Source organism: Macaca thibetana, chromosome 12, assembly GCF_024542745.1.
Source record: "Macaca thibetana thibetana isolate TM-01 chromosome 12, ASM2454274v1, whole genome shotgun sequence".
In the NCBI taxonomy this organism is placed as follows: domain Eukaryota; kingdom Metazoa; phylum Chordata; class Mammalia; order Primates; family Cercopithecidae; genus Macaca; species Macaca thibetana.
Genome location: NC_065589.1, coordinates 69,332,572 through 69,349,603, shown reverse-complemented (window position 1 = coordinate 69,349,603; position 17,032 = coordinate 69,332,572). Strand labels below are relative to the sequence as shown.

Sequence of the window (17,032 nt, the reverse complement as noted above, 5' to 3'; positions counted from 1 at the left end):
GGTGCTGTGGCTTATGCCTGTAATCTCAGCACTTTGGGAGGCCAAGGTAGGTGGACCTCTTGAGGCCAGGGGTTCGAGACCACCGTGGCCAACATGGTGAAAGCTCATCTCCACTAAAAATACAAAAATCATCCAGGCATGGTGGCAGAAGCCTGTAATCTCAGCTACTCAGGAGGCTGAGGCAGGAGAATTGCTTGAACCTGAGAAGTAGAGGTTGCAGTGAGCCTAGATTGCGCCACTTCACTCCAGCCTGGGTGACAGAGAGAGGCTCTGACGCAAAAAGAAAGAAAGAAAGAAAAAGAATACGTGTTGTTAACTTGAAGTACTTTTTATAATTGATATTACATGGTATCTCTCTAAATTAGTAAATTGCATTATTTTATTTAGGGAAAGGCAGGACCGCAGTATGTGGTTTTAGAGAACTAAAAACAGGAAAATATGTTTACTTGTTATTGAAGTTTGAACGTGTGTCTTGGTGCTAATATTATATTTCTAAAGTGGTGAGGATTTAAAAAACTTATTCCTGTTGACTGATTTTTAATGAATTTGCAATTGAGTATTTTTGCTGGGGTCCACAACATACTTGCTGTATGGGACACTTACATGTGCCACCTAGCATCCTCAGAGAGAATAAAGTTCCCAAAATATTGAGCCCATTGCACTGCTCCAGCCCAGCTCTTAAAATTCTGGTCAGCGTCTCCCAATCAGATAGGGAAAAGTATCAAGGCGTCTTGGCGAAGTGACAGCAAATTAGTGGCTTATAGATAAATACATGCTTGTCATTACCTGCAAGTAATAACATATGGTGTAAACAAACAGTACATCAAACCCTTTAAACCGTTATTTGAGATTTTGCATGTCCAGTATTGTCTTTTGAAATCAACCTTTTTTCCTCTTGTCTATGGAGAATAAACATATAGAATATCTAAAAATAAATAGATATATAAAATTGTATCTTTTTTTTTTTTTACTATAAGTTCTGGGATACACGTGCAGAATGTGCAGGTTTGTTACATAGGTATACATGTGCTATGGTGGTTTGCTGCACCCATCAACCCGTCATCTAGGTTTTAAGCCCCGCATGCAATAGGCATTTGCCCTAATGTTGTCCCTCCCCTTGTCCCCCACCCCTCGACAGGCTCTGGTATGTGATGTTCCCCTCCCTGTGTCCATGTGTTCTCATTGTTCATCTCCCACTTATGAGTGAGAACAAATTTTATCTCTTTTTTAAAAAAGAAAGTATCTGAGGAGCTAAAATATCTTCTCTGAAGAATCACGGTCATATTCTTAATGGAGCCTGCCTCCTTATATTTTTCCACATTTAACATTTTCGATGGCCAATGTCACAGTACCGAAAGGCCCAATTGATAGAAAGTAAATATGCTCCCTTTATCTTATGTAGTATTAACATTTGATGTCATATTTAGCAAAAGGTAGCACTGAGTATGCGCTCCATTGTCCTACTGTTATGTGATGCTTGCCTATTCTAAGAAAAGTTTATAGTAGAACAACATAAAGTAGAAGCAGAGTGAGACAGGAGAACTAAAAATTTCAAACCATTGTTTCCCAGACTTGAGTCATGCTTGGACGCACATGAAATAATTTTTAGAAACGATCATCAAAATGAAAACATACAATTTAAAAATTCTTCTACAATTTCCAGATCCCATAGACTTTACTTTGATAACTACATATTTAAACTATTCCAAGTGGATTAATTGAGCCCTATCATTATCTTTATTTTTCAACCTAGAAAGAAACATCACAAGAATATCTAGGTAACCCATTCGAAAGTTAAAGTATTCTTACAATTCGAAATTGTTTCCTAATTCTTATATTGCAATTTCCCTCCTTTTGATATGCCTTTGGTGGCTATTTATGGTTTTCACTTTCTAGTTAGTAAACTATTTATATATTCTAAGATAATAATTAGGTTTCTTCAGGCTTGCCTATTCCTGGTAATAGTATCAGATCCCATTATCTTATTTAGGCTTCTATTCTTCTAAAATACCATCTCCCTTCCTTTCATTGAAACTCTCTTCCTAGTTTCCACTTCCCACCTTCCAGGTTGAAGAGTCTTGAACTAGAAGCAAGGTCTGCAGAGCAGGCAGCCATCCAGGCTACCGTAATGCAGCCCTAGTGTTCTTCGCATGATCTTTATTGTGATTCTTTTAATGGCAGAAAAGTGATCCCACAAAATATTTGTGTGAAGAATCAATAAAGTTACATGAAAACAATCACTTTCTTTGTAAGTGTAAGCTTGTCCACATAGTTGTGGGATGGTTCCTGGAGCTGTGGGTAAACCAAGTAAGTAGGCTCTCTAGGGCCGGGCACCCAGAGCCCTGTCTCGTGCATTCTGTGCTATCCCATTTTTATTTTTCATTGTGTAACTGACCTTTCCTGAGCAGCTTCCTGCCATGATCTGGTTATGAGAAGATGTGTCACAGAAGTTAAAGATTGCTTGATTCCTAAAAACCTGCATGTTTTGCCTTCTTTTCTGGTATAGTTAATGACTGACAGAACAGAAAACTTTATAATGAGGCAGCATTACTGCCTAGGAAACATCCGTTTCTTTCTGACTCATTGTGTAAAGTTTTCCTGACAATTAAAAATGTCATTTCCTGTGCTCCCTATCTACTTCAGCTGTGTGTCAGCCCACCCTGCCTGTCCTCATCATGTCTACTAATGGGTCCATGCGCCTCTGCTCCATGGGCCGCATCTCTGCTCCACGTCAAGCATACATTTTTACCCATTGTGAGGCCTGTTGATTATGCTCTTCAATCTCATGGGTCTCTGTGCAATCTTTTAGCAGTCTGGACCAGCCACTGGCTTTTGCCCCACCTCTCGTGTGAGCACTCCGGACAGAGGACGTATTCCTGGCTCAGCTACCTAGCAGAACTTTTAACCCTTCAAACCAGCGTGACTTCAACTTTGTGGCATTCTGCACTTTCAAAACTGGTTTCAGATCCGTGCCAGTGTCAAAATAAGCATTTCATTTCTGACTTTCCGATGTTATTCTCCTCCAATGTATAGTCATTAGCGTGGCTTGGTTGTGCTCCATGTTCAAAGCACTGTGTGTGTGTGATCAAAACAAGTTTCCACACACATAACATAGTATAGTCTCTGTACTTAAGTGTCAATCCGAAGTTTCCTTGGAAAAATACCCAACTTTGAATAGTTGACTTTGCTGTTAGCGTATCTGAGTTCAGATTGTGGTTCCACCACTGACTAACTCAGTGGCTTTTGCCAAATTTCTTAGGTGCCATCTCTGCCAGCCAGGTGCAATGAGTACCTGCCCTCAGGCTATCAGGAGGATTACATGAGCTAATCATGCAAAGCTCTTAGAGTAACATTTGTCACTGAGTAAGCACTCAGTGATGCGGGTGGTTACCAGACAGTATTTTTCTATCTACCTCATGAAATGTTGATTTCTGCATCAGAGGAGTGTCCTATACAGGTTTATGTAGAAAAAAAATATTTTTTCATCAGGGAGACAGTCTTGAAAAATGCACATTGCCTGCTGGTTTCATTGGAGAGCCTGTTGCTTGCTCGGAGCTGTCCTGTATTCACGGCCCTGAAGGCTGACTTCCAGCTCACCCTGCATCTGAATGAACAGGACAGCTGTCCAGAAGTAAAGTCTGTATCAGATTCCCCTGCCAATATAGTTTTTCAAAACACAGGACAGTGGTTTTTAAAATACATGGCAAGTTTGGCTTCTCACTCTGGGTGGGGTTTCTTCTTTAAACTGAGCATTTCTCTATCAACAGCATGCTTTGCAGCTGCCATTTCTGACTCCCTATGGATCCACATCCCATCCCGGCATAAAACCAGTGGGCCAATTTCTGGCCTGGGAGGGCTGTTCTAATGGGTGAGGGAACTGTTCTTTTAAGGGTGGCTGCCACTTGAGAGTGCAAGTTCATTGTTGGCAGCCCCAGCTGTCCTTCATTAGGGTAATGACTGCAGACTGAGGAGACGGCTCCCTGCCAAAGGTGACTCAGTGGAGAGTCAGATGCCGCCCGCTCTCAAGAATGCAGCTTCACAAAGGGCTGCTTAACCTGGACCCTGGCTTTCACAAGCCCAGGAGGGGAATTTTAGTTTCAAGTACTGCGATTGTTTTCACAGGCCCATGAAAGGGATCTTTGTCAGAGCCTAATCATTATCATAACATTTGAGTGGCCACATAATTCCATTCCGTTCTACAAATAACCAATGGTGTCAATTATGTACAGGACACGGAGCTGGGTCTTCAGGGAATTCAGAGAAACAAGACACAGTTCAAGCCCTCTAGTAGCTTACAATTTAGTAAGGAAGCTAAGACGAGTATAATCACCAATTATACAAACAAGTGTTCATTGGTTTTCTCTTACGTGCCTGGAAATAGGCCAGACAAGGAAAAGCAGATGCATAAGCCAAGTCTCTGCCCTGCAAGAATGAAAGTAAAATAGGTGCCATGATGATTTCTTTTATCGTTTAAGACTTTTTATTTTGAAATAATTTTAAACTTAGAGAAAAAGTAGAAGAGTACTCTTCGTTTACCTTTTACACAGATTTCCAGTTGTTAAGATTTTACCACAGTTGCTTTATCATTATTTTCCTGTAAACTATACATATATATATTTTTTTCTTTCCCATCTGAATCAGCTGAGAGTAAGCTGACAACTTCTAAACATTTCACTGTGCATTTCCTAAAAGACAAGGACACTTTCCCACCTAATCACAGAACAACCATCAAAATCAGTAAATTAACATAATAAATATTACTCTGTAATCCCAGGACCCCACTTAAATTTTACTGACTATTCCAATAATGTCTTAAAAAGTGAAAAATTCCCTTTTTGGCTCATTATCCAATCCAGGATAACATATTACGTTTTGTTGTCATCTTTTTGGACACTTCTTCAGGCTTTTCTTGTCTTTTGTGACCTTGATATTATTGAAGCATATTCAAGAGTTATTTTGTAGAGTGCCCCTCAGTTGAGTCTGTCTGATGCTTTCTCAGGATTAGATTCAGGTTGTGTGTGTTTGACAGGAATACGTAAGGTAGTGTTATATCCTTCTCAGCCTATCACGGTAGAAAGGACATGATATCAATAAGTCCCATTCCTGGTTATGTTAACTCTGATCACTTGGGGAGGGTGGTGTTTGCCAGCGTTCTCCACTGTGGAGTTATTATTTTTTTCTTTTGTAATTCATCTGTATTTTGTGAGGAGCTACCTTGCAATCATGTAGATATCTCATTCCATAAAACCTCTCAACTTGTTTTATCATCCTTGGATGATTCTTGCCTGAATAAAATACTACTATGATAGCTGCCAATTTTGATTTTTCTAATTTCATCATTGCTTCGACATTCACTAGTTGGCATCCTATTGAAGGGAAGTGCTTTCTCTTTTCCCTTACATATATTTATTCATTTTTATCAACAAGATGCATGGATTTCCATTTTATTCAGTGGGTTATAATTCATTACACCATAATTTATTCTGATGCTCAAATTGTTCCACATTTGGCTAGTGGTAGCCCCTTAAAGCTGCAAACAACCATCACCAGAAAAGAAAAGAAGTTTAACTGGCTCACAGTTCTGTGAGCTATATAGGCTTCTAGTTCTGAGGAGGACTCAGGAATCTCACAATTATGGTGGAAGGGTAGCAAACACATCTTCACATGGTAGCAGAAGAGAGAGCAAAGGCGGAGGTGCTGCACACTTCCCCACAGCTAGATCTTGTGAAAACTATACCACGAAAACAGCAAGGAGGAAGTCTGCTCCTGTGATTCTGTCACCTCCCGCCAGGCCCCCACTTCAATGCTGGGGATTACAATTTGACACGAGATTTGGGTGGGGACACAGAGGCAAACCATATCATTCTACCCCTGGTCCCTCCCAAACCTCATGTCCTTGTCACATTTCAAAACACATTCATACCTTTCCAACAGATCCCCAAAGTCTTAACTCATTCCATCATTAACTCTAAAGTCCAAGTCCAAAGTCTCATCTAAGACAAGGAAGTCCCTTCTGCCTATGAACCTGTAAAATAAAAAAGTTACTTAGTTACTTTTAAGATATAATGGGGGTACAGGCATTGGGTAAATGCTCCCCTTCCAGAAGGGAGAAATTGGCAAAAACAGAAGGGCTACAGGCCCCATGCAAGTCTGAAATCCAGCAGGACAGTCATTAACTCTCAAAACTCCAAAATAATCTCCTTTGACTCCATGTCTCACATCCAGGCCACACTGATGCAAGGAGTGGGCACCCAAGGCCTTGGGTGGCTCTGCCTCTGTGGCTACTTTCATGGACTGGCATTGAGTACCTACAGCTTTTGCAGGTACATAGTGAAAGCTGTAGGTGGATCTACCATTTTGGGGTCTGGAGGTTGGTGGCTGTCTTCTCACAGCTCCCTTGTGGGGACTCTGTATGGGGACTCCAACCCCACATTTCCACTCTGCATTGCCTAGAGGTTCTCCACGAGGGCTCTGTCACTGCAGCAGACTTTTGCCTGGACATTCAGGATATTTTTTCCATACATCCTCTGAAATCTAGGCAGAGAGGCTCGCAAGCCTCAACTCTCACCTTCTGTGTACCTGCAGTCTTAACACCACATGGAAGTTGCCAAGGCTTGAGGCTTGCACCCTCTGAAGCAACAGCCTGAGCTATACCTTGGCCCATTTTAGCCATGGCTGGGGCTGGAGCACCCAGGATGCAGGGTGCCATGCCCCCAAACTGCAAAGAACAGTGGGGCCCTGGGCCTGGCATATGAAGTCATTTTTCCTTCCTAGATCTCCAGGCCTGTGATGGGAGGGGCCACCATGAAGGTCCCTGAAATGCCTTGGAGGCATTTTCCCATTGTCTTGGCTATTAGCATTTGGCTCCTATTTGCTTATGCAAATTTAAGCAACAGGCTTGAATTCCTCCCCCAGAAAGCCTATTTCTACCAAATAGGCTGAAAATTTTCCTAACTTTTATGCTCTGCTTCCCTTCTAAATATAAGTTCCAGTTTCAGATAATCTCTTTGTGCATACGTATGAGTGTATGCTGTTAGAAACAGCCAGACCACAACTTGAATACTTCGTTGCTGAGAAATTTCTTCTGCCAGATGCTCTAAATCATCTCTCTCAAGTTCAAAGTTCCACAAATCCCTAGAGCAGGGACACAATGCCACCAGTCTCTTTGCCAAAGCATAGCAAGAGTGACCTTTACTCCAGTTCCCAGTAAGTTCCCCATCTCCATCTGAGACCTCTTCAGCCTGGACTTCATTATCCATATCACTATCAGCATTTCGGTCACAACCATTCAACAAGTCTCTAGGAAGTTCCAAACTTTCCTTCATCTTCCTGTTTTCTTCTGAACCCTCCAAACTATTTCAGCCTCTGTCCACTACCCAGTTCCAAAGCTGCTTCCACATCTACTGGTATCTTTATAGTAATGCCCCACTTCTCTGGTACCAATTTTCTATATTAGTCTATTCACACACTGCTGTAAAGACATATCTGAGCCTGGGTAATTTACAAAGAAAAAAGTTTAATTGGCTCACAGTTCTGTGGGCTGTACAGGCTTCTGCTTCTGAAGAGTATGTAGGTAACTTACAATCATGGTAGAAGATGAAGGGGAGGCAGGCACGGTCTTCACATGGTGGCAGGAGAGAGCGAGCAAAGGGGTAGGTGCCACACACTTTCAAACAACCATATTGTGAGAACTCTATCTTGAGAACAGCAAGGGGGAGGTGTGCTCCCATGACTCAGTCACCTCCCACCAAGCCCCTCCTCCAACACTGGGGATTACAATTCGTCATGAGATTTGGGTGGGGATGCAGAGCCAAACCATATCAGTGTCTTTACCTATGAACATGAAATAATAAGATTGATGTGACAGGATTACTGTGAAGCTTAAATGAGATGATGCACATAGGTGCCCAGAACTGCCTGACACTCTCGAGGACCTCACTAAATGCAAGTTCTTTATAGTCCTTCCTCACAGTCAGCATCTGGCCTGGTGGTGCACGCACTAACAGGTGCTCAATGATTACTTTCCAGTTCTAGTACTGTCTCAGTATTGCCAGAAACAACCTACTCAAGCTAGTTTGAACGAAAGGGGGGTTTCTTATGAGGACACGGGACAATCTCATGAATTGGCTTCATGCATGTGGCTACTGGTTTGTTCTTCCCCATAATGGAGGCCCGTCCATGACTTCATCTTGCGATGGTACTCACTCCAGCTCTGATGTTACATGCTCTTGCACCTCAGCTCTCCAAAGTTAGCCTGGTCATTTTCACAGAAATAAGAAAATCCTAAAATTTGTGTGAAAACACAAAGGTCCCTGAATAGGCAAAGAAATCTTTGGTAAAAAGAGCAAAACTGAAGGCATCACACTACCTAACTCCAAAATGTATTACAAAGCTATGGAAACCAAAACAGCAAAACACTGGCATAAAAACAGACAAAAACCAATGAAACAGGATAGAGAGCCCAGAAATAAACTCACACGTTTATGGTCAATTGATTTTCAACAAGACTACCAAGAACACAAGAACAGAGAAAGGACAATCTCTTTAGTAAATGATGTTGGGAACACTGGATACGCATGTAGAAGAATGAAATTGAACCCTTACCTCACATGATACACAGAAATTAACTCAAAATGAATTAAAGACTTAAATGTGACACTTGAAACTGTGAAATTACTAGAAGAAAATGTAAAGGGAATGCTCCACAATATTGTTCTGTGGCAAACATTTCTTGGAGGTGACTCCAAAGCACAGGCAACAAAAGCAAAAAATAAACAAAAAGTATGTCATTAAACTGAAAAGCTTCTGCATGGCACAAGAAACAATAGAATGAAGAGACAACCCATGGGCTGGGAGAAAATATTTGCAAGCCACATATCTGAGAAGGGGCTAATATCCAAAATATATAAGAAGCTCAAACAACTCAATAGCAAGAAAATAAAGAACTCAATTTTAAAAATGGGCAAAAGACCTAAATAGACATTTCTTAAAAAACAAAAACAAAAACATGTAAATGGTCAACAGATATATGAAAAATCATCATCATCACTAATTATCAGGGAAATACAAATTAAAACCACAATGAGATATCACCTCATACCTGTTAGAATGGCTATTTTAGTAAAAAGATGAAAGATAACTTTTATTGGCAAGGATGTGGAGGAAAGGGAACCCTTGTGCACTGTTGGTGGGAATGTAAATTAGTACAGCTACTATGGAAAACAGTATGGAGGTTCCTCAGAAAACTAAAAATAGAATTACCATATGATTCAGCAAACCCATTTCGGGGTATGTATCCAAAAGAAAGGACATCAGTATGTTAAGAGATACCTGCACTCCCATCATATTCATTGCAATGTTACTAGCAATAACAAAGATATGGAATCAACCTAAGCATCCACTATCAGATGAATGGATAAGGAAAATGTGGTATATACACAATGGAAGATTTTTCACCCTTAAAAAGAAGGAAATCCTGGTATTTGCCGCAATATGAATGAACCTGGAGGACATTATGCTAAGTGAAATAAGCCAGGCACAGAAAGGCAAAGAATGTGTGTGATCTCACTTACTTGTGGAATCTAAAAACGTTGACCCCCACAGAAATAGGGAGTAGAATGGTGATTACCAGAGGCTGGGGGTTGGGGGTGGAGGGAGTAACGAGGAGATGTTTGTCAAAGGACACAAAATTTCAGTTAGACAGGAGGAATAGCTTCAGTGATCTATTGCACTGAAAGGTGGATTGCATATTTTTTAAAAAGCACTAAAGTTAGCTCAGCCAATGTTTCAGTTCTCCCATTTGAAATTTCTTGGTGGGAGAATATTTTTGTCCAGATTTAGTCAGGATTTTGTCTCTGGTCTAATCAGCTGTGGTCAGAGCTGTAAACATGAGCGAGAGTAAATTGCCCTAGTCAAGGGTGTGGCTGGCCAGGACAGAACTCTCCAGTGCAAGCACTGAGATTCAAAAGGATTCATTCCATTTTCTGTAACTAAGGAGGCCTCTCAGTGGATAAGTCTCTAGAGTAGCTAATGTTGTCCCTAAAAAATGCCACATATACATTGTTATAATCAATTAAGTATTTTGAAAAACTATGTCCCAAAAGTTTTGTAAATATTTACTCATTCAGAACTTACAATCAGCTGAAGAAAGGTACAATGAGTGTCTTCTGCATTTTACAAATTAAGAAATTAAGGCACAGAGAGGCAGGATGATTTGCCCAAGGACAAACAGCCAGTCAGCAGCACTGCCAGGATTTGAATTCAGGCAGTTTGGCTTGTAGAGTTCATGCTCCAGACCACTCCATTACGCTGCAACTCGGAGTGAGACCCACATAACTACTACACTAGGCGGCCTCTCAGACCAGAGATGCCAGCCTATTTACTTATGACCTAATGACATGAGGATGTTACAACGTGCAATGGCTCTCTTCAGTGCTTTCAGAGATAACCCACGAGCAGCTGATGCTCACCTCCCCACTTTCTTCTATCCTTGTCCAGGTTGATGGGTGGTGGTAGAAGGTCTACTGCAGGATTTATATTACCTTGAAAGGGTTACATGTGCTAATGGTTTGGTTTTGGATTCATGTTTTTAAAGTCTTTTCACCTCAGTAACATTTTCCATTTTCTAACAACACTTTAAATTCCATTTCTATTACTTGAACATCAGGCACAATTATGCCATTTTGAGTTTCTTCTTTGCAATTAATGCAATCATATGACGCATCACTAATGCCAACCAGGAATCTTATCACAAAATAGTATAAATTATCATATTTCTATATACATTTGCAAATGTCTTATCAACATTCCAATCCTGTATACATTTTTATTAAAAAACACTCTGTTGGATTTCCAGAACTGTTATTATCAGCTGAACTACATCAGTTTACATGACTGCCTGTCTCACAAAGGAAAACTCTGATTGAAATTGGCAACTTAAGTCAAGCCACCCAGGATTTCTTACCCAATCAAAGAAGCAATTTCAGCTGCCAAAATTGTTCTTAGGACCGCAAGACCATTTCATAATATAGATATATGGATAAATATAGATATAGGTTCTCTACATGGATATATAGAGGTATATAGAGTATAACATCTATAAGACATTTTCTCATAGAGATAGTATTATACACCAATACATAGATGTATATAATGAACAATTTTTATATATAAAATTCTGGTACAAAGTAATAAGAATATTGGATTAATTCTTTAGATAATGATCTGGAAAAGGCATTGGTCAAAAGTTGCCCAAGTATGTCAGATAATTGGTTGTACTGTGGTTTGATTTCTACAAAAATGGGTATATCATCATAAAGTTTGTTCCAGAGGATCAATGTGATTTTAACTTTGGTAAGTCACAAGTCCTCTGCTTCACATCTTCTGTCTGTTAAATAAGTATAAAAATGCCTCCTTATACACAAGATATTGAGAAAGTGACACAAAAATAGAGGCTCTGCTGATTCTTACCTGAAAGATAAGAAGACGTTAGCATTGCTGGAGCTATCCATTGCTATGGTCAATATGGGAGAACTTGAAGGAATACTACATATAAAGTCATGTGCATATTTGAATTTAAGGTCTACCATTTATATATTAACTTAGAAGCAAAAACTATAGCTATCTTTTAAAAAAATCTGCTTTATAGTGGTACATTAATTTGTAATAAAAATAACCAATATTGAGTATGAAATTTGGTGAGTTTCACCAAGTATATAGAGTCATGTAACCACCACTGCAATCATAATATAGGTATTTTTTATCATCTCCACTATTTTCTTCCATTTTCTTTGTAATCAGTCCCCTTCATTCCCCACTAGTTCCTGGAAACCACTGATCTGCTTTCTAACTTACAGCTTTGGCTTTTCTAGAATCTTTAAATAAATGGAATTATACAGTGTGCAGCATTTTGGGTCTGCTTCTTTCACTAAGGATAATACTTTTGAGATTCATCAACAATGGTGCGTATATCAGCAGTCCATGCTTTTTTATTACTGAGTACTATTCCATTGTATGGACATACCATAATTTGTGCATTTACCAGTTGATAGACATCTGGGTTCTTTCCAGCTATTATGAGTAAAGATGGTATGAACATTTAAGTACAAATCTTACATGGCCACAAATCTTACATGGCTATATGTTTTCATTTCTCTTGGATAAATATATAGGAGGGGAATTGCTGAGTCATTTAGTAAGTACATGTTTAACTTTCAAAGAAATTCCTAAACTATTCCAAAGTGGCTATACTGTATTAGATTGCCATCAGCAGCGGATGAGAGCTCCAGTTACTCCACATCCTTGTCAACACATAGTACTGTCAACCTTTTAAAAATGTCAGTCATTTCTGTGGGAGTCTAATGGAATCTTTATGTGGTTTTAGTTTGGATTTCCCTAATAACTAATGATAATGAGCATCTTTTCATGTGCATATTTGCCATTTGTTTACTTTCTTTGGTGAAGCATTTATTCACATCTTTTGCCCATTAGAAAAAAGTTTATCTTCATATTATTAAGTTGGAAGAGTTATTTACATATCCTGGATACTAGTCCTTTGTCAGATTTATGTTTTACAAACATTTTCTCCCAGCCTGAGGCTTATCTTTTTATTTTCTCAACAGAATTTTTTAAGTGCAGAAAGTCCAATTAATCTTTTTGTATTTTGTAGTTTGTGTTCTCTGTATCCTACTTGAATCACATCTTTGTCAATCCCAAGACTGTTAATATTTTCTTCTATATTTTCATCAGAAAATTTGTATTTCTAGCCCTCAAATTTAGGTCCAGACACACTTCAATGAATTATTTTATATGTTATGAGGTAATGGCTCAGGGTCTTTTTATGCACAGACACACAATTTTTAAAGCACCATTTGTTGGAAATATTATCCTCTTCCCCATTGAATTACCTTGGAACCTTTGTTGAAATGCAGTTGACCACATATATGTGGGTTTATTTCTAGATTCTCTGCTATGTCTCATTTATTTGTCAACAAGGTAATTGCCAATTCCAGATCCTAATTTACCCACAAAAGTTTGACCCAGATGGATAGCCATGGAACATTAGAAGCTTTGGCTAAGAAAACATGGGAGAATTTCCAGATTCACCTAAAGGTAGTGGTTGTGGTGTGTTAGGGTAAGGCGAAAAGTATTCAAGACCTTAAGAAGAAAAAAAACCCATGTTTTGCCCTGGATGAAGCTGTACAATCCCTATAAAAGAGGAGCCTGCTTGGCACCTGAGGAAGGGTCTTCAACATCCACTATCTGGATGCCCGCCTAATCCTGCTTGCCTCCTTAGTTGCCAACTTATCCTCACTTAAGACATTACCTTTTTATTCCCTTTCTGGTCCACATTTTACATTTCAAATCAGACAGCTCCAACTTTACACTGTAGAAAAATAAGCTGTAGCTTATAGAATTCCACTTCCCTGGGGCAAAACCCCAAACTTTCTGTGTATGAGAAGAGGGCTTAAGACATATTGCACTTAGTTTCCTATTCAGCTCTGTCTCAGTATCCTCTCTTGATTTTGGAGTCCACTTTCCCTGTGATGAAACACTCCTTCTTTAACTCTGATCCTACATGTATCTGGGTGATCTGGCAAGCATGTTAAGAACGGGGTGACCTGCCAAACACTTAATTTGTGATTTATTATTTGACATTTTGCAAGAAGATACCAGTCAGCAACTCCTGCTTAGCCTTTGGGGAGGAATGGTAGGTATTTCCAAAAATCCCAACTATCTTCCCCTGCTCTCCCTCAGCAATGGAGAGTGGACAGGACTTTTGGTTTCTAAGGTCTAGACCTTCCTCTAGGCCACTGAGGCTCTTGGAAATGGACCCAGTCTTCTTAGAGGACTTATAATTTAGCCCCTCTATTAAGCCCTGCGTATGGGAAGAGGGCTATTCTTTTTAAAAAAAATGTATTTATTTTTATTATACTTTAAGTTCTGGGATACATGTGCAGAATGTACAGGTTTGTTATATAGGTATACACATGCCATGGTGGTTTGCTGCACCCATCAACCTATCATCTAGGTTTTAAGCCCCACATGCACTAAGTATTTGTCCTAACGCTCTCCCTCCCCTTGTCCCCCACCCTCCGACAGGCCCTGGTGTGTGATGTTCCCCCTGCTGTGTCCATGTGTTCTCATTGTTCAACTCTCACTTATGAATGAGAACATACGGTGTTTGGTTGTCTGTTCCTGTGTTAGTTTGCTGAGAATGATGGTTTCCAGCTTCATCCATGCAAAGGACATGAGTTCACGTTCTTTTTTTATGGCTGCATAGTATTCCATAGTGTATATGAGCCATATTTTCTTTTTTTTTTTTTTTTTTTTTTTTTTATTTTCCAAACAATTTTATTGAAATGTGTGTGCCAAGAGTACATGGGCAGCACAAATGAATGAACAGGAAAAAAAAAAAAAAAATCACATGTACAGTAATTTTTTAAAAGTGAAGGTTAATCTTGGGAGATATCAGTTCCCTTCTCCCTCCCCCTGCAGACTTTCAGCGTTTCCATTAAGGTTAAGCCTCTAAGAACCTAGCATTAAAAAAAAACAAAACAAAACAAAAAAAGGAATACAAGATCTTTTGCAAATAACAAAAACAAAAAACAAAAAATGGCATAAAGGAAAGAGAAATGCCTTCCTGCTCAGATGGGACTCTTCCTAGGCACCTAATTAAGAGGCGTGCTGAGCGGTGGAGAAACACAACTTCAGAGTGTAAGGGTATGGACCATTTGGGTTTTTCATCTGGTAATGGTTCAGGAAGCCCAGCGTCTCCAGGGCATCGCTCTTAGATTCCCACTCCAGCAGTCCAGAGGAGCTGCGCTCACTTTTGCCTGAGAATACTTTCACAGAAGATGGCCGCTTCACTCCCAGCTCATCGCAGATCTCAAAGAAGTTCTCCTCGGTCACCTCCAGCGGGGCGTTGAAGAAGTGCAGCACATTGCTGGGGTGCTGGATGCGGTTCTTGGCTGCCTGCTCTGGGGTGGAGAACCGATTGTTCCGGGACTCACTGAAGTCTTTGTAACTGCAAGACCCGTCTTCCAACCCGTATGACTGACCGGGCATGATGGCTGGCTGCTTGGAGACACAGACATTCAGCTTCTGCCCAAACATAAAGTTGTTGTTGAGGTGGGTAATGGCCCGGTCCACAGCGTAGCCATCAGCCATCTCCACCATGGCGGCCCCTGGCTTGCTTTTCATGAATTTCACCTTCTCCACATTGCCATACAAGCAGAAGACATTGAAGACTCGATCACAGTTCATCTTAGATTGATCCAAGCCATAGACCATGAGCACAGGGCTGTCGGCGTGAGGGCCATACTCGGGTGGTGGGGGAGGGGGTGGGGGGTGCCCATACTGGGGGCCGTAGCGACTTGGGCCCCGACGGTGACCCCCCACTGGTGGACCCATCCTTCTCCCTTCGTAGTGAGGTGGGGGGGGCCCGTAGCCCTCATCATGGTAATGGCTGTGGTACCCACCGTGGGGCCCTCCATATTCTGCGGGGTGATCTCCCAGGAGAGGGGGCTGCCTCTGGCGTTTGTTGGGGTTGCTGCCAGGGTCACCTTGTCCACTGAGATTGGGGTTTGTGTAGTCCCAAGTATCCTGATCATTCTTGAACACATTCAAGCGTGTAGGCTTTGCATATTCGATCTTCAGAGTGCAACAGCCAGAATAGATATCAGCCCCATTGAGAGAGGCTTTGGCCCGCTGGGCACTTTGAACAGAGTCAAATTCCACCATCGCCTGAACTCCATTCTTCCTGAAAATGACAATTCTCTGGACAGGGCCACAAGGATTACAGATAGTATAAAGAACATCCGTGGTGATCGAATAAATGGGGTTCAGGATGGTAAAGAGAAGCACACTGTTCACGCTCCGGGAGTCATCCGAGTCCCCGGGGCGGGAGATCTTCTGGCTGGTAGAGTAGTTGACAAAAGCTGGGTGACCGGCAATGTATATTTGGTTGTCGGCTGCGTAGTTCACTGCGTTGCAAGCCCCCAACACATCTTCAAACTCCACCAGTGCTTGTCTCTTTTTAGGCATTACCACCACATAGCTGATGGGTCCAAACTCCTGCAAGGCCTCCACAAGGTCAGCTTCCACCACACCGTCAATCAGGCCCCTGATGTGGACAACTGGGGAGGCAGGGGTTTTGTGCGGGTCATCGTAGTTCTCCCCGCCGCCGCCGCCGCCCGCCGCCCCGGCTCCTCCACCGCCACCGCCGCCGCCTCCGTGCTGGTCGCCGGCGTTGTCAGTCTTGAGCCGCTTAGGGGCCCGGCCGCCCTCACTGCCGCCGCCGTAGTAGCGGCCACCGCCGCCTCCGCCGCCCGCCGCCGCCATCTTCACCATCGCTCCCGACCGCCTCCGCTGCTCGTCCGGCTGCTGCCTCTGCTCCAGCCGCCGACGCCGCTTCTCCGCCCGGGGCAGCAGCCTCCGCGACATGGCGGCGCCGCCATATTTTCTTTATCCAGTCTATCATTGATGGGCATTTGGGTTGGTTCCAAGTTTTTGCTATTGTACATAGTGCTGCAATAAACATACATGTGCATGTGTCATTATAGTAGAATGATTTATAATCCTTTGGGTATATACCCAGTAATGGGATTGCTGGGTCAAATGGTATTTCTGGTTCTAGATCCTTGAGGAATCGCCACACTCTCTTCCACAATGGTTGAACTAATATACACTCCCACCAACAATGTAAAAGCGTTCCTATTTCTCCACATTGGAAGAGGGCTATTCTATTCCATTCTTGTAAAAAGAGGCAGCAGAATGTGAGTGTAGTTCAGAAAATAAAAAGGAGGGAAAGGAGAAGTATAAGAGAGGAGCTTTGTGTCCACTGACTGTCTAAGTCATATTGGAATCATTTCTAGGGTTGTTACATGGTCTGGGATGTGCTAGAACTCGAAGATTGCTGAGACAGCATTGGACAAGTGTCCCAGAGCACTGGTCAGATCAGTGGATCCATCCCAGCACTGAAGCCCAGGAATACTCACCAGGAATTCTGTCCCATTCTGTCAGTAGGATTCTT

The 17,032-nt window shown here is 41.5% G+C and overlaps 2 protein-coding genes across 2 annotated transcripts in view; one reads left to right on the top strand and one right to left on the bottom strand.

The window, feature by feature from the left end:
* Positions 1–17,032, top strand: part of SP9 (Sp9 transcription factor) — a 921,284-nt gene that overhangs the window by 157,703 nt on the left and 746,549 nt on the right. The gene's annotated exons all lie outside the window — the stretch shown is intronic.
* LOC126932677 (heterogeneous nuclear ribonucleoprotein L) lies at positions 14,325–16,449 on the bottom strand. The gene has a single exon (XM_050751771.1). It carries the CDS (start codon positions 16,441–16,443, stop codon positions 14,674–14,676), a length of 1,770 nt encoding a protein of 589 aa, XP_050607728.1. The 5' UTR covers positions 16,444–16,449; the 3' UTR covers positions 14,325–14,673.